The sequence below is a fragment of the Mobula birostris genome, chromosome 20, assembly GCF_030028105.1.
Source record: "Mobula birostris isolate sMobBir1 chromosome 20, sMobBir1.hap1, whole genome shotgun sequence".
Taxonomy (NCBI): Eukaryota; Metazoa; Chordata; class Chondrichthyes; order Myliobatiformes; family Myliobatidae; genus Mobula; species Mobula birostris.
In genome coordinates this window covers 26696381-26724005 of record NC_092389.1, presented here as the reverse complement: position 1 = coordinate 26724005, position 27625 = coordinate 26696381, and the positions used below count along the sequence as shown (strand labels likewise).

The 27625-nt window shown below is 42.0% G+C and overlaps 1 protein-coding gene across 10 annotated transcripts in view; it reads left to right on the top strand.

Annotated features, from left to right (window-relative positions):
• Nucleotides 1–27625, top strand: part of pknox2 (pbx/knotted 1 homeobox 2) — a 522498-nt gene that overhangs the window by 366810 nt on the left and 128063 nt on the right. For all 10 annotated transcript variants that reach the window (XM_072238378.1, XM_072238384.1, XM_072238383.1 and 7 more), the window contains one exon: nucleotides 19088–19259. In XM_072238378.1, coding sequence (XP_072094479.1) covers nucleotides 19088–19259 — 172 coding nt within the window. The remainder of the gene's footprint in view (nucleotides 1–19087; nucleotides 19260–27625) is intronic.

Below are 27625 nucleotides of genomic sequence, written 5' to 3'. Positions count from 1 at the left end.
CTAGGCCTATCTTTCAGTGATTAGATTGGTAAATTGGTTTATTATTGACACGCGTACAGTGAAAACCTTCGCTCGTTTATTTATTTGTTAGGATGCAACACAGAAAAGGCCCTTCCGGTCCCTCAAGCTGCGCCACCCAGCAACCCCTGATATAACCCCTGCCAAATCATGGGACAATTTACAATGACCAATCAACCTATCAACCAGTACGTCTTTGGACAGTAGGAGGAAACCCATGCGGTTACAGGGAGGGCTTACAAACTTCTTACAGGCAGCGACGGGAATTGAACCCTGGTGCTGTAAAATGTTGTGCTAACCACTACACTACAGTCCCGCCATTTTGCATGCCATCCATACAGATTATTTCACTACAGCAGTGTTCTGAGGTAGGACAAGGGAAAAGCAATAACATCATACAATATAAAGGTTCCAGTTACAGAGAAAGTGCAGTGGAGGAAAACAATAAGATGCAAGGGCCATAATGAGGTAGATTGTGAGGTCAAGAGCCCATCTTATTGCAGAGGATGTCCATGTTGCTCATAAGCAGTTCTCATCGTGAAGCTGGCTTTGCCGTGGCTGACTAATGATTGATATTTGAGAGCAACCACTGAGCAGCTACGTGAAAGAGCTTTCTGGGTGGGATGAGCGTTGATGGGCCTGTGCTCACGGGGCTCTGCGATCCCAGCGGTCCTTTGAAATTGATTGCAGGTACAGCAATAAATCACAGTCTTCCTCTTGGGGATGGATGACATATGGGGTTGCTATTCCCCAGTGTGTGCAGTAAATCAAACTTAATGGGGGTCATTTTAACCTTGCAAGTCCATTGGGAAGCTGATCGGCTACGGCACTAGTTTTACAGCTCTTCCAGTTATTTGTTTTATTCATTGTTGAAGTCACTAGAAAGTAATAATAGGTGATAAAACTGGCTTCTAACATAACCCAGAGGTTCTCTGTGAGTTTAGTTAAAATTATTCCTGATCATTCGGTTCTTTCAACATAAGCAAGGGAATAAACTGGGACAAAATTATACTCCTGCATTGTTCCTCAACAAATATTTGTGAAGAATTAGATCTCGTTCTATATCACCGCTTTATGATCTGAACTGATGGTGACTCAAGTCCCATTCTTTTTTGGCCATAGTGAAAACAGGCATGGTTTTGTTATGAGATTAGGTTTTTAATAACGTAATCCCAAGATCGGTGGGCTAATTGGCCATTGTGAATTTCCCCAAGATGCATGGTAGAATCTGGGAGTCGAGTTGATGGGAACGTAGGTGGTAGGGTAGAATTAGTGTCTATTAGTGGTGAAGGTCAACATGGACAGAGAGTTGAAAGGCCCGAGTTGTATCTCTCTCTGATTCTAAAAGTAGCATATAATCTTTCTCATAGCAGTTGCAGGAACCTGTATTTAGGATGGAAATTGTGTTCTGTCTCAACAGCATGTGTAAAGAAAGCAAATTTGGGTTGTCTAACTTGTTGAGAATATGATTTTGCAGTATTAGGCAACACAGATTGGTCAATGAATTTGCTTTAAATAAGTGGTGAAGATCAAACTAACTGCAAGTGCTGTCAATTTAAAATAAAAATGAAATATATACGTCTGTGGGAAGGAAAACATAGTCAACATTTCAGATCAGAAAGCCAAGGTCTCTCTTAACAACTCCCATTTACCCACTGGCCAGCTAACCTCATTTACAACTTATCCTCATGCTCACCCCAGGCTTACCCCTTCCCCCACCAACCCTGGTGACCTTCTTTTGCGACGAGCCTGGAGAAACTTGTCTCACCAGGGATCTCTTACCATGCTCATAGCAAAAGAAGCTCACTAGGGTTGGTAGGGGAAGGGGGTAAAACTGGGGTGAGCATGAGGATAAGTTGTAAATGAGGTTAGCTGGCCAGTGGGTAAATGGGAGTTGCTAGAGAGCGAGAAGACAGGCAGCAGAATGTAGGAGTTGTGAAATGCAGAGCAGAAAGATGTGCCCGGCTGGACACATCCTCCGTCGCAGAGAAAGGAGAAAAAAAAAGTCAAGGGGGGAAAGCAAGCAAGCTGAGCCAATATGAAAGATGGACAACTTGATCTAAACAGAGAAATAAGATTAGAAACCTAAGAGACTGTGTCTACAGATGGAAGGTGGAGGAATAAGCAATCTCCTAGATCAGCGGTCCCCAACCACCGGACCGCGAAGCGTGCGCTACCAGGCCGTGAGGAAACGATATGAGTCAGCTGCATCTTTCCTCATTCCCTGTCACACACTGTTGAACTTGAACATAGGGTTGCCAACTGTCCCAGATTTGCCGGGACATCCTGTATATTGGGCTAAATTGGTTTGTCCCATACGGGACCACCCTTGTCCCGTATTTCCCCCGCTAAGGTAGAGCGTTCCTATGAAACCCCCTTTCGTGCAGAAATGGCGTAAAGCGAAGAAGCAATTACCATTAATTTATATGGGAAAAATTTTTGAGCGTTCCCAGACCCAAAAAATAACCTACCAAATCATACCAAATAACACATAAAACCGAAAATAACACTAACATATAGTAAAAGCAGGAATGATATGATAAATATACAGCCTATATAAAGTAGAAATAATGTATGTACAGTGTAGTCAGGAAGATTAAGCCAAAACCGATTTGTGGGGAAAAAAAAGCGGCACGTATGCGCATGCGCACGTCATATAGGCACACGTCACGCATGCGCACACAGGTGCCTGCGCAAGGCTTCATGGTCATGGTAGTCTTTCTTGGGGTAAACCCAAGTGTCCCGTATTTGACTGCTACTTGTGTCCCTCATTTGGGAGTGAGAAAGTTGGCAACCCTAACTGTAAAAGACATGCTGAGGTGAGTTTAACCCTACTTGAGCACCCTCCCCCCAGGGTCGGCTGGTCCGCAAGAATATTGTCAATATTAAACCAGTCTGCGGTGCAAAAAAGGTTGGGGACCCCTGTGCTAGATGAACCTAGTGGGTCAAGCAGCATCTATGGTGGGGGAGGGTGGCGGTGTAAGGAACAGTCATCATTTTGGGTCAAAACCCCAGCATCAGGATAGAGAAGTTGTAGAATTCAGCATCAAGTCCAACTTGCCCAGATGGAAGAGGCATGTTGTTCCTCAAGCTAGCATGAGCCTCATATGACAGTACAGGAGGCTACACATTGATAAGTCAGAGGAGTAGAGTGATGGAGAACTAAAGTGACAGGTAATGGTCAACCCTGCAAACTGAACATAGGTGCTCTGCAAAATGATCACCCAATCTGTGTTGGATTTCCCCAAGGTAGAGGAGAACATAGAACATACCGTAGAACACTATAGCATAATACAGGCCATTCAGCCCAAAATCTTGTACTGACCTTTTAATCTACTCTAAGATCAATATAACCCTTCCTTCCTACATAGCCCTCCATTTTTCTATTATTCATAAACAAAATTGCAAACATCAAAAAATGTATTTCACTGGACTGGTACAAAGGAATCGCTGGTCTACCTGGAAAGACTGTTTTGGGCCCCAAGATGGTGGGAAGGGAAGAGGTGAAAGGACAAGTGGTGCATCACCTATAGTTGCATGGGAAAATGCCAAAAGAAGTTGTTGCTGGGAACAGAAGAGTGAACCAGGGAGTGAAAAAGGGGGTGGTCCCTGCAAAATGTTGAAAAAGGAGGAGAGGTCAAGATGTGTCTCTTAGAGTTGTTTTGAAAAAGTGGAACACTAAAAGAATAGCTTGAGTAAGTGCTAGATCCTTAAATAAGGAAACTATCATACCTACTGCTCAGTTATATGTATTTGAATTAAGAAAAGGAATACAACTTCCTTTCCCTCTTGAACATTCTTTGTATTTTTTTTGTTAGATCATTGTAGTTTGAATGGATTTTAAAGAATGTAATGCTTTTTCATTTCATGTGATTTGAATAATCAATTTTTGAGGTTTAGCAATGTCTTAAACTGAAAGGAAATCTGTCAGTTCCAAAACGTTTTGGAAGTGCTCTGGTTCTTTGCGTTCCTCTCTCTTCACTCAACTGAGCTCAATCTGTTGGGATAATGTGGGGAAAAAGTTGGAAGAAATATTTGAAAGCAGCAAGTAAAAGTTAGTCTTAGCTATTGGCATCATCTCAGTTGTACAGTTTATTTAAGATTTATTTGTATTTGTAATTCACTCATCTCTGTCATGGGCCAATTAATGACCGTAGAGAATTATTGCAGATCAAAACAAACCATTATTTAGCCCAGGGCCTATGTGTTTTGTCTTGTTTTCTTTGTGAGAAGACTGAGTAGTGTGCTGTAGCTAAATATCAGACAGCCCCAGAGGCACTTAAACATTTTCCCTTTGACCTTGTCTGGTCCCCTTGTCTTCTGAGAACGCAGGTTTCTCTGACTAAGGCAGTTGCTTGCTGTTGGTATGTTCCCTTGTGGACTTGAATGTTATGTTGCTGATGTTCCCAGGAACATACTAATACTCAATTCATGTTCTTTATATAATCTCCTGTCCCACGGGCTATGTAACTGTGACTGAAGCCTGACGGTGATCAGGGAAATGATGCACACTTTCAAAATAGATGTATATGTTTTCCTCTTTCCTGGTGGTATGTTATGCACAGGATCAAAAAGTTCTCTGAAATTTGTATCTGTGGAGAGCTTGTTGGGAGATTTAAAAAGTCTCACCAAGTTTGTAAAAGTGATCTCAGTAATATTGGTTCTCATTTTGAGAGAGTACTGGTTTTACATGATATTTTGTGTGGGCAGCTTTTTACAGCGATGGAATGCATGAAATAAAATTGATTGCCATAAGCAATGAACGACTGATAACTGGTCTTAACAAACAATGTCTCAGGCAGGGTTTATCATTATGTGAAGAGGCTGAAGAAACAGGGATTTTTCTCCTTGATATAGGGAGATTATGTGAGATTTAATTGAGATGTTAAAATCACGGGGAGGGAGGTGTTGGTATAAATAAGTAGAAACAGCTTCCACTGATGTGGAGAATAAAAGTTTTAGATGACTGGGAAAAGAAAAGGTACAGTAACTGAGGAAAATTTCCATTCCTTGTAAACTATGATCTGGAAAGCTGAAAAAGGTAGTTAAGGAGATTCAGTATTAACTTTCAAAAGGAAATTGAATGCATTTTTGAAAGGTGGGGAGTGGAATGCAGGGCTCTGTGGAAAACTGGAATAATCTGATAGATCCTTCAAAGAACCAGCACGGGTTCACCACACTGAATAATCACCTTTTCGTGCTGTATAATTTTTGCCTTTTGTTCCTTAGTCTAGGCCTTTATTCTTATGCTAAAGTAAAATTCTCTAAACACTAACATATAAACAATACTTCATGCCAATGTTTATATTACAAGTCGACTGAGCATTAGCTGGCATCAAAATTCAATGAGGTTATTAGTGTTGCTGGTGTTTCCCAGTATATGTACTGTAGTTAGATTAGAGACCTGGATAGAAACTAATTGTAATCGCTAACTTTCCAGGACATCAGAGATGTCCTTCTCCTTCAAAGAACAGGGTTTCCCTTCCCTTCCTCCACTATTGACCCTGCCCTCACCTGCATCTCCTCCATTTCCCGGACATCCGTGCTTTCCCATCTTCCCGTCACTTTAACAGGGACAGAGTTCCTCTCGTCCTTACCTACCATCCCATGAGCCTCTGCATCCAACACATCATTTTCTGCAACTTCTACCGTCTTCAATGGGATCCTCCCACCAAACACACCCTTACCTCCCTCCCACTCTCTGCTTTCTGCAGGAATCGCATCCTCCATGATTCCCTTGCCCATTTGTCCCTCCCCACTAATCTCCCTCCTGGCATATATCCCTGCAGGCGACAGAAATGCCTATTTACCTCCTCCCTTACCTCCATTCAGAGCCCCAAACAATCCCTCCAGGAGAGGCAACACTTCACCTGCGAATCTGTTGAGGTCGATGCTCCCAGTACAGCCTCTACTCCATTGGTGAGACCCAATGTAAATTGGGCAACTGCTTTGTTGAGCTCCACTGCTCCGTCCGCCAAAAGCAGAATTTCCCAGTAGCCAACCATTTTAGTTCCTTTTCCCGTTGCCATTTTGACACATTGGTCCATGGTCTCCTCTTTTGCCATGATGAGACCAATCTCAGGGTAGAAGAGCAAAACCTCATATTCTGTCTGGGTAACCTCCAACCTGATGGCATGAGCATTGATTTCTCCTTCCAGTATTTGTTTTGTTCCCTCCTCCTTCCTGCTTCTATTTCCCACTCTGGCCTTTTACCTCTTCTCCTCATCTACCTGTCACCTCCCCTGGTGCCCCTCCTTCTTCCCTTTCTCCTATGGTCGACTGTCCTCTCCTATCAGATTCCTTCTTCTCAGCCTTTGACCTTTCCCACCCACCTGGCCTTACCTACTACCTTTTAGCTCGACCTCCTTCCCCTCCCCTCACCATTATACTCTGGTGTCTTCCCCCTTCCTTTCCAGTACTGATGAAGGGTCTCGGCACAAAATGTCAACTGTTTATTCATTTCCATAGATGCTGCCTGACCTGCTGAGTTCCTCCAGCATTTTGTGGGTGTGTTGCTCTGCATCTCCAGCATCTGCAGACTCGTGTTTTGAAATTAACTTTTTGCAGATTGGTCCTACATAGTTTGCTGAAGCTCATTGTATTTCCCTTAATCAGTACTTGGAGCATGATTAAATCTGGCACCTACTAACCTGCGTGAATTAATACCATTCAACACCCAACAGAGTGGAGCATTAAATGGGTTTTCAGTATGCTAAAGATTTTGTTGCACTGAAGCCTTGCATTTCAGTTCCATTTCAAAGGTTCAAGGGTTCATTTTGTTGTCAAAGCATGCATGTACAATACAACTCTATAACTTGTCTTCTCCAGATAGCCAAGAAATACAGGAAAGACCATGGGAGTTGATGAAAGAAAGGACATCATCTTCCCCCAGCACAAAAAGAAACAAAACTCGCAGACCCCAAAATCCCCCCTTCCCTGCAGAAAAAAACATCAACAATTACAGTCCCTGACCCCATCACTTGCAGAAAAGAAACAGCAACAGTAACAATCTCCGACTCCTTTAACTATCCCTGACCCCCTCACATGCAGAAAAAAAACAGCAACTATAACAATCCCCAACCCCCTTAACAAACCCTGACCCCCTCACTCGCAGAAAAGGAACAGCCACAATAACGATCTCCACACACTTAACACACTTAACTTCATCATGGAGTGCCCAGGACTGTAGAGGGCAGAGAGAAAAAAAGAAGCGATTTCTCAGGTTGGTTGTATTAAATTGAGAGCAGAAGTTAGCAATTCAGCCCCTTCACTTGTATGTTGTGGAACGTGGTCATCTTTGGCTGGGCCAGTGTTTATTGCCCATCCCTTTGAACAGAGTGGCTTACCAGAACATTGGGACTGAACAGTGTTGCTGTAGTTCAGGGGTCACAGCAGTGAACTAGATGTGTTTTTGCAAAAATTCATGGTCACTATTTTATGTACTAGTTTTTAATATGATATTTACAGTATGTCCTCAAGCTTGTTCTGCCATTCAGTGGCATCCTAGCTGATCAGTACCTTACCTTTGTGTGCCTGTCTTGTTTCTGGACCCTTGGTGCTCTTGCCAAACAAAAATCTCTCCATATCAGATTAAGCATTTTCAATTCATCACACTTCGGCAGTTTTAAGGAGCGAAAGTTGCGTATTTGCAGCACCCTTTGTGTGAACAAGTGATTCTTCCCGTAATTTTTGTCTGTGTCATAGAGCGGTTCTTGCATTTTATTGGCTTGGTTTAGCACATGCAGTGCTATTACTAACATGCATCAGCCAGTTTGTGTGCAAGTGTCAGGACTGTGTGTCTTAATCATGAATCTCATTACTCAAGTGGCACCAGAGAATCTGCAAGAAACTCTTCTGTTTGTGAGTAAACTGAGAAGGATTGTGACTGCCAATATTTTAACAGGGTTAGCAGCTGAGTGATAAGCCAAGACCACTTCGGCCTGTAAAAGATAAGCCATCTGGATAACCGACTGGTGTGGTTTGGTGAACCTCTCTGAATAACTTGGAAAGAGGGAGAAACTTCAGGACAAGGGACAATGGGCAGAGTGTAAACAAGTGTGGCGCATTTAATTAAGTCAATAGAATGCACTATATTGTCTTTCTGATTGTTTAATAGTGAATGCGCACTCTCTGCAGGTTCGCTGTAACTGTTAATTTCAAAATCCTTCTATGTGAATCGTTAGGGAATGCATCATTGTTATTCACTCTGACCCTAGGTGTCTTGATTCCTTTGCTGCAAAAGCTGGTACTTCTAGCAACTTTAAATTTGCAAGGGACAAATCCAACAGCTGGCCGAAACTGTTGGGGCCTTCTTACGGGAACATCTGGCCCATTAAAAGAAAATTAATGTTAAATATTTTAAATTTTCTTATTTTTCCTGTGTGCCTCTTACTCTCATCAAATCTTCTCCACTTAATATTCCTCGTTCAAATCTGATCATTATTGAATCCATTTCTTTAATCCATTCTGCTCCTCGGCCCTGCTGCTGTTTATTTCGCAGTCCTTAAATCTCATTAAGGAAATACCCTCTTCATTGGGGTCTCAGATGCCCTATTTCCCTTGCTACACCATTATCTGCTCACACTTGGAATTCAGGAACACACAGTTAAATCTCTAGCTCCGATGTACTGTGCAATTTCAGGTCAGCTTCCTGAACCTTCCCTATTAACATGGAGGCTGCTCATTTGGAACAAATCACGGGGAACATCTGGTTTGAGGTTAAAGAGCACCATGTAAAGGAGCAGATTCAGTCCATTTGGGAGTGAATGAGACTGAAGCAATGAGTTGTTAAGTGGAAAACTGTCAGAGTAGTAGCCTCTCTGTATTCCTGCCTGTGCTCTCTGCTGCCTCAGCTAGCTAGCAGAACAGTGCTGAATGTGCTAAATTAGCCCATTACATGAATTCATTTGCCTTTATTACGCAATGTCAAATCCTTTTTTTTATTATTAGAGGCAGCAAACGACCTCTCAGTTGCAGTAAATGTCACAGCAGTTTAGCTGCATATTTGTATAGATTCATTGAAGATCAATCTGTTCTTCTCACCCCTCCCCCACACACATTCACTATGCTGGTCAGCCAATTAATTTTCCAAAATATTTTTTTCATCACCCTCACCCTCTGTGTTCAGTTTAAAGCATTTAAATTCACTTTGTAGAACTACGTGAGTTAATGTGTGTGTATGTGTTGTGTGTATGTATGGTAAATGGAGGTCATTGTGGACCAGAAATACTCAAAACTCTTGACACTTGACCCTCACATTAATTCCAACTGATTTGGTACCCATGTATGGCTAATTTTAGTTTTCCTGTTATAATTGATCTTGAGGCAGGTAAATGGCAGAAAGAGGCAACTGCTGACCAAGAGGTTTCATAGGTGCAGAAATTTCATAATACTAATACTTGCTGGAATTTGCCTTTCATATATTGCTAGCAGTCCCTCTGAGAGGAGCAGATTGACATGAGTGTGCTATTTCCTCTTATTCCACATGAATCACAGGTTTATATTAAAGTGGGATCAGACAGATCATTTCATAACACAGAACACCATCTCACCAAAAAGCAGAGCTTTCAATTCAGCTTTGTCAGGAACCCAAACATTTAAGTCGTAATTTTCTTTTTAATTAACAATAAAGATCCCACAAGCTTAGCATTTCTGTTTGACTGACCGTGTACTGTGTCGAGTAAGAGGTTAATATAAGAAGTAATTGTAGAGCGGTTGAATTAGTGTGCTGAACTTATTACAACTATTCTGTTAAGACACTTCCAATGATCAGTTTCTGTTGGAGCAAAACATGCATTGTTTTTAAAACTAATGGATTCAGAGATTGGTGGCAAATATAGGGTGCAAATTGTTTAACTGATGCTAGAAGGATAACTTTCAACCTCCCATTTTATACTATATATGATCAAGCTAAAACCAAAATGACAAAACATTTGTATTACATGGTGTTGTTTTGTCCATAGATGCATATTAACGTCATTTTTTTTCAATCAATTTGTTTCACAAGTGTGACTTGCTTTAAGAAAAAGTCATTTAACTGATTTTTTTCAAAATCTAAACACTTGGTTATAGATGTCAACTGTTCATCTCTGAAGGACATTACTATGTACCTTTGTCAACAGCATTTTAAGTTAGTTTGTTTGACCCAGGAATGCAAATAAACATTTACCAACAGAATGGTGAATTCTGAACATATTTTATTTAAGAAGCATAGTTAGATTTTTGACCGTAATGCATGTTACTAAGTTTATAGGTTTATTGTTGGCTCTTCTTCATTCTCTATTAGAGTGTCGAGGTAGTGAAACTCTTCTAGTCATCTCCTCCAACAATCCAAAGACAACATCGTCTACCCATTATGACCTGGTTTGAATCTACATCCCTTTACAACACTGACGTTCAGTTGTTTTTAATCCTTTACAACACTGACGTTCAGTTGTTTTTAATCCTTTACATAGTCAGCCACTAATGTTCTCAATTCAAAAGTAGAAACAAGATGATCATAAACAAGAGAAAATCCGCAGATGCTGGAAAATCCAAGCAACACACACACACACACACACACACACAAAATGCTGGGGAACTCAGCAGGTCAGGCAGTATCTATGGAAAAGAGTACAGTTGATGTTTCATGGTCTTGGCCTGAAACATCAACTGTACTCTTCTCCATAGGTGCTGTCTGGCCTGCTGAGTTCCTCCAGCATTTTGTGTGTGTGTTGCTTGGTGTTAACTAGATGATCATGGTCCCTTATTTCATTCTGGTGGCCCTGTACTTAGGAATAAAGGAGATCGGGGAAGAACTTCTGTGCAACTGAAGTTTGGTCTGGCTAATATAGGTTAAACTATTATTTATCAATATCCAGGAAATGTGAGCTATGAGACAAGTATTGTCAATGGTTGAAACTGATGCATAACATATCTAAACAAATGGAGTTGCACTTATTATGCACCAAGTAGGTCGGATTATAAAATGTAAGTGGATCATTGATACACTTTATGATGGAAATCTTGTTTTGTTTTAATTTACACTCAGTGACCACTTTTATTAAGTACACCTTCTTAATGCAAATATATAATCAGCCAATCATGTGACAGCAACTTGATACATAAAAGCATGTGGGCATGGTTAAGAGGTTCATCTATAGTTCAGACAAAATATCAGAGTGGTGAAGAAATACGATCTAAGTGACTTTGACCATGAAATGATTGTGGATGTCAGACGGGAAGGTTTGAGTATCTCAGAAACTGCTGATCTCCTGGGGTTTTCACGCACAACAGTCTCTAGAGTTTACAGAGAATAGTGTGAAAAACAAAAAATATCCAGTGAGCGGCCTTTCTGTGGACAAGAACACCTGGTGAATGAGAGAGATCAAAGAGAATGGCCAGACTGGTTCAAGCTGACAGGAAAGTGACCGTCACTCAAAGTAACCACGTGTAACAAGAGTGGTGTGCAGAAGAGCATCTCTGAATGCTTAACATGTTGAACCTTGAAGTGGATGGGCTACAGCAGCAGAAGACCATGAACCCACACAAAACGCTGGAGGAACACAGTAGGCCAGGCAGCATCTATGGAAAAGAGCACAATTAATGCTTCAGGCCGAGACCCTTCGGCGGGACTAGAGTAGAAGGCCATGCCAGGTTTCCGCTCCTGTGCCTAATAAAGTGACCACTGAATATATGGAGGTCCATTATTGTTTTGATATTGATTGATAATAAAAATATTCAAAGCAAGGGTGGAGAAAATTTTACAGAGGGGTCACTAACATGAGAGGGAGTCTTTGCTTGATGATAGGAAGTAGATAAAACGTTCTCATTATCTGAAATTTAACAAGTGTTTAGGGAGAGGTCATGGCTAACTTTAGGGTGCAATGTGCTTTAAAAATCATGGTGTAGATGTTTTCCAATACAACATATTGGATCGCATGATATGGACACAAATTGAGCAATTATGTTGTCATTGACATCTGGCGTAACTGCATGAGGGTAATGAAAGTCTGGAATCAGCAGGGATATAAAGGCAGTCTTTGAAATAATATTGGAAAAATGATGTCACACATTCCCCTTCCCAAATTATGTGTGAGAGGCTTTGATGTTCTTTCTTTCTAACCACACCCCTCTCATTTCACCTGGTCTTGGAGTTCAGTGTACTCACGGTGGACAGTGCAGACTGCCAACCCTCCAAAATGTTGTTTAATTTGCTTTGTCTCTGAAGAAAGAAACCTCTTTGAAAAAGGGGGAAGTAAAAAGGAATTTGCATTTCTATAATGCCTATCATTTCCTTATGACATCTTAATGCAGTTTTACCACAAAGGTTATTTTTGAAGTACATTTAATGCAGTTTGCATTTATTTAGGGCTATTAACATGCTTAAGCATCTCAAGACTATACAAGGTGGTTATCCAATAAATTTTGACACCAAGCAACTTCGGGAGAAGTCAGTACAAATGCTTATCGGCTTTGTCAGAATGATTGATGCAATATAAGAAGGATCTTATACCTCTAGCAAAGTAGAGGAGACAATTCTACCTTTTGAGTCTTTGTCAGCTCTTAAGGAAGCTATCGTATTCATTTCACTTCCCTGTACTCTCGCAAATTCTTCTCATACAAGGCCCATCGACTCTCCTTTGACTCCAAGGGGTAATGCACAACAGCCTGTTAATCAAGGATCAAAATTTTTAAATGTGCTGCTGGCTGTTGACTCCCAGCCTGTCAAATCCAGTTAGGTGAATGGGACCTACCGTTTACAGTATAAAGAGATGAATTTTGCAGTATCTTGTTCAAAGCAGGACGTTGACCGTGGGAACATTAGGATAATCAAGAAGCTAGATCTATCAAAATCATGGCTGAGGATTTCAACTAGAAATGAACTGACAGCAATAGAGAATGACAGTTATATGGTAATAGCATGGAAAGTATGTAAGAATGTGAGAAATTTGTCCCCATTCTCCACCACAGAGTGAATATTGGGACAGGCTGTTTGTGTGAATCTTTCTTGCTGCAGTGTTGCCCCTCACCTTCAATGAGGTGCTTGCTGGAGTTGGGATAATCTACAGCACCAAAAGGGACATGTGTCGCTTCCATTCTAGAACCAAGGCCACTCTAATGTCGGTTATCAAGGTGCAGTACGTGGAAAATGTGCGCATGCAAATTTGGAGGTGGAGTCATTGGAAACTTGTTCACCAAAGTGTATCACTGAATGAGCCTTGACGAGAGAAAGTTCCTGCAGTATGAAGTTCTACCAATCAGACCTGACTATAATAGTTCATGACAAGACTCCAAGAAAATGGATTACTTTCCACATTCAGGGGCCAACTTCTAGAGAATGTTCAGATTTATTTATTTATCACATGTACATCAAAACATGCAGTGAAATGCATCACTTGCATTAACAACCAACACAGCCCAACGATGTGCTGGGGGCAGCCTGCAAGTGTTGCCAACATAGCATGCCCACAATGCTTAGCAGAACAACACACGACACAGCAAGAAACAAAACAGCAACAGGAAAACTCCCACCTCTACACCCACTGACACAAATGGACAGTTCTCTAACCCCAGTACAGGCCTGCTGGCCTCCAGTGGACTGTTGGGCTCAGAGACGATGGGCCTCCAACTTTCCCAGTGGACTTCAGACTCGTGTGTTACGTATGCGGAGGAGCAAGGTCATCATCAGAGTAGTAGGATTAAATGTTTCCACTGAGTCATGTTAGCGAGTGTACACGCTGGACAACTTACAGTGCAGGAGCGACTAACCGGGCCTGCCAAAATGAAAAACATTTGCAATAGAAAGCCTGCAAATATAGAAGACCCAATCAATTCACTGCGCAATCAATTAGACACAAGCATACTTGCTACATTCTCGCAATCAATTCAGTATGGTTCATCATAAATCCAGGGCTTTGACTTTTGGACTTCTGATCACGCTTTGAACTAGCCAATAATGAGGTCCTGAATTTCAGGCCTTGAATTCTGGACTCGCTGACTTGCATACACCTAGGGTATCACTGGCCCTCATGCCTGCTGCTTGCACGAACAGCCGATCCCAGGACCCACCAACACGGCCCATTGGGCCTCCAGCGCTTGTCCTCACTGGTCCTTGTCCATGCCACTGGCCTTCAAGCACAGAGGATGAGACTCTGTTGTCCTTAATCCTATAACCACATTGCAGGCCTTTGAGTGTGGAATGAAGGCCTAGACTCCAGATGTCCTTTGTCACACATCTACTTAAGTAGGTATCAGTGATTAAATTCACAAGCACTTCCAGTGCTCCAGCAGAGACTTTTACTGTTTGAGGAAAAAGGTGTTTCAGCATCGAGAACTCAAGGTAAGTACAAAGCTTTTGGTTTACTGGGCAGCAGACATCCCTATCCTCATATCCAATTGGATTTTGATTATCTTCACCTCAGTGCACTGGACCATCGGTGAATCTGTGAGCAGGATAAATCAGCCAACATCAGTATCTTATTCCAAGCCACCATTCCCAGTATCAGGGCTCTATTACGTTTTGCCAGTTTCTATGGGATAGTCACATGGCTTGTGTTTCTGTCAGCATACACCTGAAACAGGCAATCTAGTAAGATGGCGACGTGCTCGGTTGCCGTGGCCCCTCTAGGTTCAAATGGAGGTGTAATTGTTCATACTTTGGGTCTTGTGCTACAGGTCTGACCCACTGGCGAGTTGCTCGATGGCGATGGAGCTGGACTTACTATTTACCGTGTAACGGTGCTATAGTCACCCAATGAGGAAAGCGTCAGAGGCAATGTGCGTTCTAACAAGTGGTGCAAATAATTGTCTTGGGTGTTTTCCTTGTGATCACAAGACCCTGTTGGACATTGGTAATGGAGAATACTGCGAGTCCAGTTCACTGGATTACTGGTGAGGCCGATGGCAAGTAAACTGTGTGACCTCGGTTGTTGGCACGGATCACGCTCTCATGTCGCGAGGTCGCCTGTTGCAACTGCCCAGGAAGGAGACACTGGAACTGGTGTGGAAGAGAGAAGAGTCTATGTTGGGTTTGGGGCTGGCCGTTCCCCTCGGTGCTGCCCTGCAGCGTTTGCTCGGTGGAAGACAAGCTGGATTGTGTTCGTCTGCGGCTGCATGAGCGTGTGACGAGGACACTGTGCCATCAATCTGTAGCCCATGAGACTCGGACTTGGGTTTTTCATATATATATATATAACTTTTCTGCTAAAATAACTATATGTGCTGTGTGTGACTGTACAGTGTTTTGTACCTTGGCCCTGGAGAAATGCTGTTTCATTTAGCTGTATTCATGTGTATGGTTGAATGACAATTGAACTTGAAGCTGATCATAACAATAGAATACAAGGGGAAGAGAGTAAACACTGTAAAATGTTTCTTACGCCTTTTTGCCATAGAATATCCCATGGTCACTCAAAATGGAACAAGAGTTTCAGTGATGGTACTGAGAACCTTGAGTCTCTTTGGTAACAGCTTGTGAAGGAGTGCAACACTCTCATTGTATCCACTCGTATGTCCAGTCTGGGACCACCTGCCTCACCTCTGCGGAGTACAAATTTCTCATTGATCCTATCAGCCACTAGCACCCAGAGGACTAGAGGAAAAAGTAGGTCATCCTTGATCTGGTGAACCTGGTTGAGTGAGCCTCAGGACTCCCACCACCAGGTTCAGGAACAGTTATTACCCCTCAACCATCAGGCTCTTGAACCAAAGAGGATAACTTCACTCAACTTGACTTACCTCACTCTTCAAGAAGGGAGGGAGGCGGAAAAAGGAAATTATAGGCAAGTTAGCCTGACCTCAGTTGTTGGGAACACGTTGGAGTTGATTGTTAAGGATGAGGTCTCAGAGGCACATGATAAAATAGACCAAAGTCAGCAAAATTGGGGTTAAGGATCATATTACAGGGTATCTTCTTTGATATCATTGGCTACCTTACTTTCATATTTCAGTCACAGAGTTGAGGAACAATTGATGAGAATAACAGAAATAAGATTTATATATTGACAACTGGGAAACTGTAGCAGTTTAGTGCAGACAAATGTGAGGCAACACAATTTGGGAAATCAGATTCTGGTAGAACATTGAGAGCAAATGCAGAGACCTTTACAACATTGATGTACACCAGGAATTTGGAGTGCCGAAAATATTAGCTATTGCTAATATTTTATAAAAATGCAACAAACACACAAAATGTCTGCTGAAATAAAATGGAGACAGCCACAAAAAGTTCCAGTAGACCTACAGTAACCTATACCTAAAGTGTAACATTTTGAAATATGGTTTTAATTTTTAACCAGAAGTGCAAGTGACTTCTCTGGATTCAAAGTATTTTTCACATGTTAATATTTAAGCCATATGAAAAATGACCATGTTGCATGGAACGGGTGAACCCAAACGCAGGACACTGGCACGGAGATAGAGTTAGGATGCAGACGTGGGCGGGAGCGTGGCTGGAGCTGAACAGCAAACAGGAGGGTGGACGGAAAAGCAGGAGGCAGGCAAAACTTATCTTGACATGAGGCATTGCAGGAGCTGAACGGCAAACAGGAGGATGAACAGAAAGGCTGGCAGCAGGCAATCCTTATCTTGACACGGAGAGACGGAGTTACACAGGCAAACCTTCGTATTGAAACAAAACTTAGAATACACAATCCTAAGTGGCCAGGAACGTGAATTACCACACTGGCTGAAATAACGATCTGGCGATGAGTGGATGCAAAGCCGGGGTTTTTATGCTGCAGGTTTAGATGAGAATCAGGTGTCGCAATCAAGGAGCCCAGGAGAACATGGGGAAAAGGGAATTAGGAGAATATGAGGAATTAATGGTTGGGACCATGACAGACCATCCTTCTGTAATCATTAAAATGTACATGTTGAAGATAGAACCATGTTAAATTCTTACTGATGAGGGGGAGCTCTTCTGTTTTACTGTTTACAAATCGATATCTGTTCATTTGTCTGTACCAGTGGTGTAGTGGCATCTGCACCCAGGCTTTGGAACAAGAAAGAGGTTCTGGGTTCGAATCCAGCCAGTTCCTTGCACGAGTTCCACCCGTGCTGGGTTCAGTGTCGAGCTAGCCACTCAGCCTCGTAAAACAGACAAACGCGGAAGAAATGGCAAGGTTGCTGCCTGATGCGCCTAATGGTGTGGGGAGGAACTTCATCTTACCTTTTTTATTTGCTAATTTAGCATTTTGTGTTGCCATTTTGATTGGCTTGTGTGTACTTTCTCACATTTGATGGAAAGACATCATCAGTGTTTGTTAGAAATCATTAACTTCATGCTGTCCTCCAGAGAAAGAAAAGTATTTCCCCTTAAACTCACTGCAGGAACACTTAACAGCACAAGAACAGTAACAAGAAAATTACAAAATGCTGGTGGAACTGTGCAACTGTTTATTGGAGTTGCCTTCTTCATGTCGAATGGCTACACTATTGCCTGGGTTCTTACAACAGCCACTCCCTAAAGAAGTTACAGGTTTTCCTTGAATTGTGCAGTTCATGGAGTCATAGTCATCCAGCACAAAAACAAGCCCTTCGACCCAGTCAGTCCTCACCAACCATCAAATAGGCATTTACACTAACGCTAGAGTAATCCCATTTTAATCAATCCAGATTCCCGTCACCATCTGCCAGATTCTATCTCCCACCCACATAATAAGGGCAATGAACAAAGGGCAATTAACCTACTAACCACATCTCTTTGGGACATGGGGGGAAACCCAAGCAGTCACAGGGAGAATGTGCAAGCTTCATATTGATAGCACCCCAGGATTATGAAGATGCGTAGTCCTCTTTTATAGGACCCAAGCTGCAGGAGGTATGAGGCAATGGCTCTACTTGTACCACTGTGCTGCCCCACCACTCCAGCTTTGTCCAAATGATCTCCAACCAAAAGGCATGAGACACTCATTCATTCATCCATCCTTTTACCCCTTTGTTAACAATCATACATCCCAAATCAACCATCCAATTTGTCGTGCCTGTCTCCTCATAGAAAGGGATATATAGTTGGCTGCACAAGAAATTGCAGATACTGGTGTTGTGGCGTGGATAAAATCAGCGGAGAGACAGAGTCACTGGTAGATACAAAGCAGCTTCTTTATTTGACACAACAAGTTACAGCAGGCATCATACGGACGGAGACGCTTTCGGTGGAAAGGTCTGCTAGCCCAATGTGGGCTCAATACTTATATGCTAAACACAAAGGCAATCGCTACTTAAAAAGTTACATACAATGCGTAGACAATGCTTCCTTTTGAAGCTACATACAAAACATCACACCTTCTGACTTCATCCTTTCCTTCCGACGCCAACATGTCTGGGTTGGTATCCACAGCCTTTAGGAGTGCAAGCAAATCCACAATACATATATTTGGCATTTTACGTGCTAACATAGAAGGCAATTCATATCTATGAAGTATAGATAATACTGTTTTTGAAACTACCTGTAAACTTCACACTTCCATCCGCAGCGTCCGGCTAGTATCCCGATATTCACAGCTTTTAGGAAATGCATTGTTGTGAACTCAATCCACAGTACTTTGTCAAACAGAAGACTGGTGGCCAGATTCATTTAAGTGTAAATGAATCATCTACCCAAAAACTCACTCTAACACTGGAATCAAGCAAATATCAAACTGCTGGAGAATCTCAGCTGGTCGAGCAACATCTGTGGAGAAAGAGGACTGTTGATGCAGGATCTTGACCCAAAAGGTCAGCAATCCCTTTCCTCCCATAAGTACTGTTTGGCGTGCTGAGTTCCTCGAGCACTGTTTATTGACACAATTGGCCCTACGTCCCCGCTCTTCCCCTATGGTCCTGGAAATAAACAAGTTGGTACAAGTTATTTTTGCGATCGTTAGCTAATAATATGGGCCTATTAGATTAAGGTCAACACACCGAATAGAGTTTTGGTCAAGTATGTGATTTGTTTTTTGCTTTGTATCACATGGCATGTTTTCTCACTGAACAGTTCCAATTCGTAGTACAATTATTTTGGATTAACATTTTTTGTTGATTTGATAAATTAAAATTAACTAATCCAATTCTTCTTTTTTCCTCCCCTTATAATCCCACTTCCACCCAGGCATCCGCTCTTTCCACTCCTCGCTCTCTTGTTCGAAAAATGTGAACAGGCTACGCAGGGATCAGAGTGCATTACCTCAGCGAGCTTCGATGTTGACATTGAAAACTTTGTTCACCAGCAAGAGCAGGAGCACAAGCCCTTCTTCAGCGATGATCCAGAAATAGACAGCCTGGTATGTTATTCTTTGATAAATATTGATAGATAAAAATAAAAATGTGTCACCCATGTAAATGAGAAGCTAAGTAAGAATGTAATGGGTACTATAATGTTCACTTATATTTCTTTTTATGTGGGTCACAGCTTCGCTAATACTTTTTTAATCACTAAAATTAATCACCAGCTAGCTGTTCTATTTTAAATGGATTTAAGACCTTTGAATGGAAGCTTTCCTTTCACCTCCCACTACTGAAGGTTGAGGGGATGTCAGCCACTGACAGGGCATTGAATTCAGATAAAGAGTTCCTTGCTTCCAACTGCTGTAATGTGATCCCTATACACTAGCCGAGAAATTCCGTCTTTTTTTTAAAAAAAAGGACTGTGCAGCTGAAAACTGATTTAACCTTGAACAATTTTCCACAATTTTTTTGGGTATTGCAATGCAATAAAAAATTGGTTCTCAACTTTTGTTTGCTGAAGTACTTTATCTTTGGCATAGAGGTTCCTAGAATGATGTCAACAACAGTGTAATGGCCAAAATTCATTGTCTCCTGTGTGACTTTCAAACTCACTGATCTTATTTACAACGTATTCTTGGATCGCTTTGCTCATTAAAGCCAAGGCTATGATACCTTTAGCTTTCTAACCCCAGGAATTTTCCAGGCTTTTGTGTTCTGTTCTGCCTCCTCTCATAGTGTATGCATCAAAGTTCAAACCATATTTATTATCAAACTACATATATGTCACCATACAGTATATAACCCTGAGATTCATTTTCCTGTGGGCATACTCAATAAATCCAACAACCAAAATAGAATCATGAAAGACCGCACCAACAGGGCGGACAACCAGTGTGCAAAAGACAACAAAATGTGCAAATACAAAATAAGGGAAAAAAAGGAAATAATAATAAATAAGCATTAAACATTGAGAATATGAGATGAGGAGTCCTTGAAAGTGAGGCTGTAGATTGGGGGAATAGTTCAGTGATGGGGCAAGTGAAGTTGAGTGGTTATTCCCCAATGGTTGAGAGGTAATAACTGTTCCTGAACCTTGTGGTGTGAGTTCTGAGGCTCCTGTACCTCCTTCCTGATGGCAGCAACGAGAAGAGAGCATGACTTGATTGGTGGGGGTCCCTGGTAATGGATACTGCTTTCCTGTGACAACGCTCTGTGTAGGTGTGATCGATGGTGGGGAGGGCTTTACCTGTGATGGACTGGGCCGTATCCATTACTTTTTATAGGATTTTCCATTCAAGGGCATTGGTGTTTCCATACTAGGCTGTGATGCAGCCAGTCAGTATACTCTCCACTACACATCTGTAGAAGTTTGTCATAGTTTTAGATGTCTTGCCAAATCTTTGCAACCTTCTAAGAAAGTAGAGGCACTGCCATGCTTTCTTTGTAATTGCTCTTGCGTGCTGGGCCTGGGACAGGTCCTTTGAAATGATAAAGTTGCTGATCCTCTCCACCTCTGATCCCCCGATGATAACTGACTCATAGACCTCCTGTTTCCTCCTCCTGAAGTCAATAATCAGCTCCTTGGTCTTGCTGACACTGCTTGAGTAAGAGACTGTTATTGTGGCACCACTGAGCAGATTTTCAATCTCCCTCTTATATACCAATGTACTTTTGATTCAGCCAGAAACAGTGGTGTTGCCAGCAAACTTAAATATGGCAATTGGAGCTGTGCTCAGCCTCAGAGTCATAAGTGTAAAGCGAGTAGTGCAGGGATCATCGTGGGAACTTAGCCATATACCTGACTGGGGAGAGAAAACATTGGCAGTTTGCTTCATTCTAAAGGACCAGGTAGAATGAACATGAAGGCTGCAGGCTTTTCAAAGTGCAGGCATTGATGAACTGCACTCTTTTCACTGAACTCCTTGCCAACTTCCCGTAAGGAGCACTTGGTTGTAGCTCTACAGTGTCTCTTTGCCCCCACACCTACTTATAATCGGACCATTCTGTCTTTGGGCAGATTTCCTTACGAGAATGTTGGGAGTGCTCTCTCATCCTTTCTCATTATGAATATTTTAAAAATGGGTTTCATGATGGATTAGCATAAATGGGTGGGCAGATGGTGTGAACTCAGAGGGCCAGAGAATCTATTTTCTATGTTGTATTTCTTTGTGAAGCCAAGCTCCTCCTCATCATTGACTCTTTTACTAAAGTATTCAGGATGAGGGGCCATGGGCTTAGTACCTGCAAGACAAGTGCCCTCTATCAATCTACCACTCTGTTTTGGCGCTCTCTGACAATAAAAGTCTAAGATGAGATTCACAAAGCATCACAACTTCCCATTATCATGGGGACCAACTCTCAACAGACAGATATTAGTGATGAAAGTCAGCCTCACCCAAGCACACCAGCCTTTGGCTTTCTCATGGTCTACTCAGCAACACTGATCCTCTCCTTCTGTAAAGGTAACGAAGAAGCTTCTACCGCATGTTGGCAGCCAGGCAGGAGAGACGGACTAAGTGTTGCCTGTTTTGATATGGAGTCAGATCTGCGCCCACTTATTTTTCTTCTGAAAATTAACGTGTCACCATGCTCGGTATTAAGCAGAACAGTAATCTCTTGCCCTTCCCTGATTGAACACCAGGTTTTTACTGAGTTACGTTTTCTATAATCGGACTCTTTTCAGAGGGTATAGAGATAGTGAATGATTGCAAGCTACTCAACCAAGGAAATAGTGCATGCATCAAAACGTTCTTATGATTGTATATTTCTATATTGATGCATTTTTCCCATAGAGATTGGTATTGCTGAATTAAACTCGACCCCTGTGCAATTCCTTTATTAAACTTGGGAGGCGATGTACAACAATGGCCATGTTGCTGCAGGAAATGCAAATTCTAATAAAGTGATTTTAACAATGGAGTGTTTTTGGAAAAGCTACAGTGAAAGTTTATGGAGTGAAATCCACTTCAGTCAGTACATCTAAACACCTTTCGGAAATTGGTACCAACTTACTCATTTACAAAGGCATGGAGAAGTGGAACATAACCTGATCCTTGTACACAAAATATTTGCATATTAGTGGATGGCGATTTTGTTTATTTCTGTTGATGCAGTGTTTCAGCCACATTGTCCATGAAACTAAGCAATTAAACATCATTAGCTCCTTTGAATGGTTGCTCAATGATGGGGAGACCTCCCCTTCCACGTTTTGAGCATTTTTTTCCCCACAGCTCTGCAGCTGAAAGGAGTAAAAATCAAAGCTGATGAGCTCTGAGTACTGAGCACTCAGGGCTCAAGGCTGGAACTTGTAGGTCATGGATTTCTGCACATTGACAGTGACACGAGTGATTGTCCACTTCTGCTGGATTATTAGCTGTGATCCCAGAGTGTTAACTGTGGATTATTACACAAATGATAAACTGAGAGTATGATTGGCAGCTTTTTTTATTGGAAAACGTTTTTTAGGTTGTGACCACAAGTGTACACTTTAAGCTGTCTTTAAATTGGACATTTCCTAAATAGGTGTTTCTGCAGTCATTGGCTGCTGCTGCTGCTTAGCACTAATACTGTTTGCTTGATGGATATTCATGAGACCCAAAGCATTGATGTAACATTTAATTATCTGTTAGCTGTTTTCCAAAAGAAAGCATGGCAATGTGCAAGAAATTTTGCTTCTGGCATTATCAGTCCTGTGGTGTGTGTGTGTGCGCGCGTGTGTTTGAGAGCGAGGGAGAGGACAGCAGGGATGGGTGATGTCTGATTAGAGGTGGTGAGGGAGTTTGAATGGACAACAGAATTCCCCATGTTGTTGCAAAAAAATTCAAATTGCTTTTCCATACTAGCCACCATGTCCCAAATTTATTCTTAAATGAGGGAATGTAGTTTCCTTCTGAGGATCACCTTTTCCATTCCGCTGAGTTCATCCCTTCGTTACTGGAGCAGACCCCAACAGCTGTCTCATCTGTGTTTACTGCTGGGATGCTGTTCCTTTTGGTTATAGCAGCCTCTGCAGTCTGGGTCTGGAATGGGAGACCGAACAGCGGGAGAACTTCGAGGAAATGCTGAAGTGCTGCTAAACGCAGCCTCAATTTTCTTGACCGATTTTGCAGAAACACCTGCACCCTATTTGCCACGGCATTCAGGAGCTCCCGGCTGATGGGCATTTTAATTACCCTCCTCGTTTCCCACAATGACCCGTCTGCCTCCAAAGCCAGGGCAAGCGTAAAACAAATTAGAGGAACAATACACTGTATTCCACTTCGTAGGTATTCTTCAAACTGAGGGCATAAATATTGAACTTGCTCCCCTGTCCCTTTGCTTCTACCCAATTCCTCATACACAGTCAAGCAAACTTCTCCAGCTCCTTATCACCAAATTTCTTTCCCCCACCTTCCACCCATTCAATCTACCCTTCGCTCACACCTTCCCCCACTTAGAACTCTTCCCCTACTGTTGCCATCCGCCTTCCCCACCTCCCCTATTTGGTTCTACGCCATCATCTCTTTTTTGCTGCCTCACAATCTTGCTCTTCGTTGAATATCTGCTCTGCACTTTCTCTGTAGCTTTTTCACTTGTTCTGCATTGCTGTTTTACCTTGTTCTACCCCAATGCGCAGTGTAATGATTTGATCTGTATGAACAATATGCAAGGCACACTTTTCACTGTATCTTGTTACCTTAAACCAATAAACTGTCACCTCCCAGTCTATGCCACCATTTCCATTCTCCCCTCCATCTGCCACTTGTCTGCTCTTCCATTACCCCTTCCCATCACCTCTTTGTACTGGCCATCTCTTCCCATTTTTCAGTCAGGATGGACAATCTCCATCCAAAACATCGATTGTCCGCTTCCCTCTACAAAGGTTGCCTGATCCATTGAGTTCCTCCCACAGTTTGTTCTTTTTGCTTGTGGGTCCTATTTCATCTCCTACCCTTCAGCCGGTCAGATTGAGGATGTTGGGAAGGGCCATAACAAGGGAGGGAGGGAGAATGCGAATGATTTCACTTTCCACTTATACTGCCTGACCTTCTGAGTGCTCCCAGCATTTTCTGTTTAAATTTCAGATTTCACGCGTCTGCTTTTTTTTTTGCTAATCCTCATCTCTTTATCCTGCCAGCGGTGTTTAATTTATCGTTGGATTCAACATCCATCTTGCATTCACTTTTAGGATTAAATAGTTCCAAAATTAAGGCAAAGTTCTGGAGAGGGAGAGAGTAATTGCTTGGTATCACGCTGGAACGAAAGGGAAACGATAGCGGTAATATTTGTGGTAGTTGGGACTGACTGTCATATTTCATAAGCATTGAGCTTTCCATGGGGCTGTACGTTCACAGAGTAATTAGAAAAGGTCAGAATTCATCATTATCCGCCAAATCAGCCAAAGCGCTGTGAAGTCAATTAATTTTGCATCTGTATTTTTTATGATCCGTTCAATTTTTACATCTGACTGTAAGTCTTTATCAGGACAGATATACTGCAGCAGGGCAGTAAATGAGAATCTTTTGCACAAATGAGCTGCAGTAATTGGCATATTTATTAACTGCTTCCTCCCCACCCCCCCATGCCCTTGCACAATGACTTAAACAACAACCTCGTCTCTCAGGTTGTAGCTGTGGAGCTACGTTTAATCCCCAGTTTACCAGAGAAGGAATTTGATCCAAAGCTCCCTGCTCGGGCTCGCTTGCCCATTTGCCTTTGGTGGAGATTGAATGTGAGGGTTTTATCCCAGGAATGCACAGATATCATATCTGGATTCTGACTCAGGATTATCCCCAGACTGAGATTTTCTACATAATTATCATATTAAAATCCCATGGTACAGCTGAACAGAAATGGCTTACTCATGTCAGGAGCTTAATGTGATTTGTGGTTCAAATACAGTTGCATATGAACTATGTATAAAGGTGTCAGAAAGGGCTCAATTGATAGCAAATTCAAATCTGGGGGTGATGAGCTCAGTTTTCACTTCAGAAACTAGAAGGCAACATCCAGGCTGACATTGCTCTGGAACACTGCACTGTTGGAAATGCTCAACTTTTGGTGAGATATTAAGCTGATTAGTCTGCATAGATGAAAAGAATATGGTGCGATTTTGAGGTAGAGTAAGGATGTTCTGCCTGCTGCTTTGGCCAGTATTGATTCATCAGCAGACAGCACTGAAATGGTCATTATCATATTGCTATTTGTAGAAGCTTGTTCTGTGAGAATTGAGTAGCTGTTTTTCTGTATTCTAACAATGGCTACCATTTTATTATCACTTCAGATTTACCTCATTAGCTGTACAAATTTACTTCATTAGCTGTGAAATGCTTTGTGATACAGTATGTTCATGAATATGATTATATAAAGGTATAAAATCTCCCTGTGATTTTCTGAATGCCTCACTTGTTTTGAGTTCAGAAACTTGCGTTTAGTTTCACATTCAGGATGGTGGTGTACAGTAATTTAGTAATTTTTGACTGGATCCTAGCTTGACTCCAGTCAAAAATCAAAAGTTATAATTTATGGGTAAGGCATCAAGAATAAAGTGACCATGAAAGATTCCTGGCTTTTAAGGAGGATTCAGCAAGGGTATCAGCAAAAGAAGATTTTGAATGGGCTAATAATTGATTGGGAGGAGTAGAAAAAGGTTAAAAGTCTTAAAGTAGAAAAGCCACCTGAGCGAGGTGGGATGCATCCTGGGTTACTGAGGGACATGAGGAGGGAAGGTCGTTGCAGATAATCTTCCACACATTTGTAGATTCAGGAATATGGTACCTGACAACCAAATGATTGTATGTATTACAGCCTTGCTCAAAAAAGGGAAAGAGGGGTAACCCTGTAGCGACAAGCTAGTCAGGTTAACCATGGTGGAGGGGAATATTCTAAAAATAATAATCAAGGAAAGGTAATAATTAATAAACAGGATTGACTAGAGAAAGCTTGAATTGGCTTGTTACAAGAAAATAGATATTATTAACTTAGTAGATATTTTAGACCATAAGACATATGAGCAGAATTAGGCCACTTGGCCCAACAAGTCTGTTCTGCCACTCATTGTGGATGACTTATTATCCCACTCAATCCCATTCTTCTGCCTTCTCCCTGTAAATATTGACGCCATGACTAACCAAGAACCTATCAACCTCTGCTTTAAGTATACTCAATGACTTAGTCTCCACATCCGTGGCAATAAATTCTACAGATTCACCAGTCTCTGGCTAAGTAAACTCTTTCTCATTTCTGTTTTAAATGGACATCCTACTATCCTTAGGCTGTGCCCTCTGGTCCTAGACTCACCCACTATAGGAAACAGCCTCTCCACATCCACCCTGTTGAGGCCTTGCAATATTCTATGAGTTTCAGTGAGATCCCCTGTCATTCTTCTAAACTCCAATGAGTACAGGCCTAGAGCTATCTAACACTCCTCATACTCTAAGCCTTTCATTCCTGGATCTCGCTGGACGCTCTCCAATGCCAGCACATCCTTTCTTAGATAAGGGGCCCAAAATAGATCACAATAATCCAAGTTTGTTCTGACCAAGGTCTTATAAAGCCTCAGCATCACATCCTTGCTCTTATATTCTAGACTTCTTGAAATGAATGCTAAATTTCATTTGCCTTCTTTACCACTGACTCAACCTGCAAATTAACCTTTAGGGAATCCTGCATGAGGACTCCCTACCAAGTTCTTTTGCACTTCTGATTTTTGAATTTTCTCCCCATTTAGGAAATAGTTTACACCTTTATTCCTTCTGCCAAAGTGCACAGCCATATACTTCCCTCCACAATATTCCATCTGCCACTTCTTTTCCCACTCTTCCAATCTATCCAAGTCCTTCTTCAGACTCCCTGCTTCCTCAACACTACCTGCCCCTCCACCTATCTTTGTATTGTCTACAAACTTGGTCACAAAGCCATCAATTTCGTCATCCAAATCATTGACATATAACGTGAAAAGAAGTGACCCCAACACTGACCTTGCGGAATGCCACTTGCCAACGGCAGCGAACCAGAATAGGTCCCCTTTATTTTGCTCTTTGCCTCCTGCCGATCAGCCAATCTTCTATCCATGCTACTATCTTTCCTGTAATACCATGGCCTCTTATCTTGTTAAGCAGCCTCATGTGTGGCTCTTTGTCAGCATCCAAGTAAACAACATCCGCTGACTATCCTTTGTCTATCCTGCCTGCTATTTCCTCAAAAAATTCCAACTGATTTGTCGAGCAAGGTTTCCCCTTAAGGAATCCATGCTGACCTTGGACTCCTTTATTATGCACCTTCAAGTATCCTAAAACTTTGTCCTTAATAATGGACTCCAGCATCGCCCCAACTACTGAAGTCAGGCTAACTGGCCTGTAATTTCATTTCTTCCCTCCTTTCTTAAAGGGTGGAGTGACATTGCAATTTTCCAGTCTTCTGGAACCATTCCAGAATAGCGTTT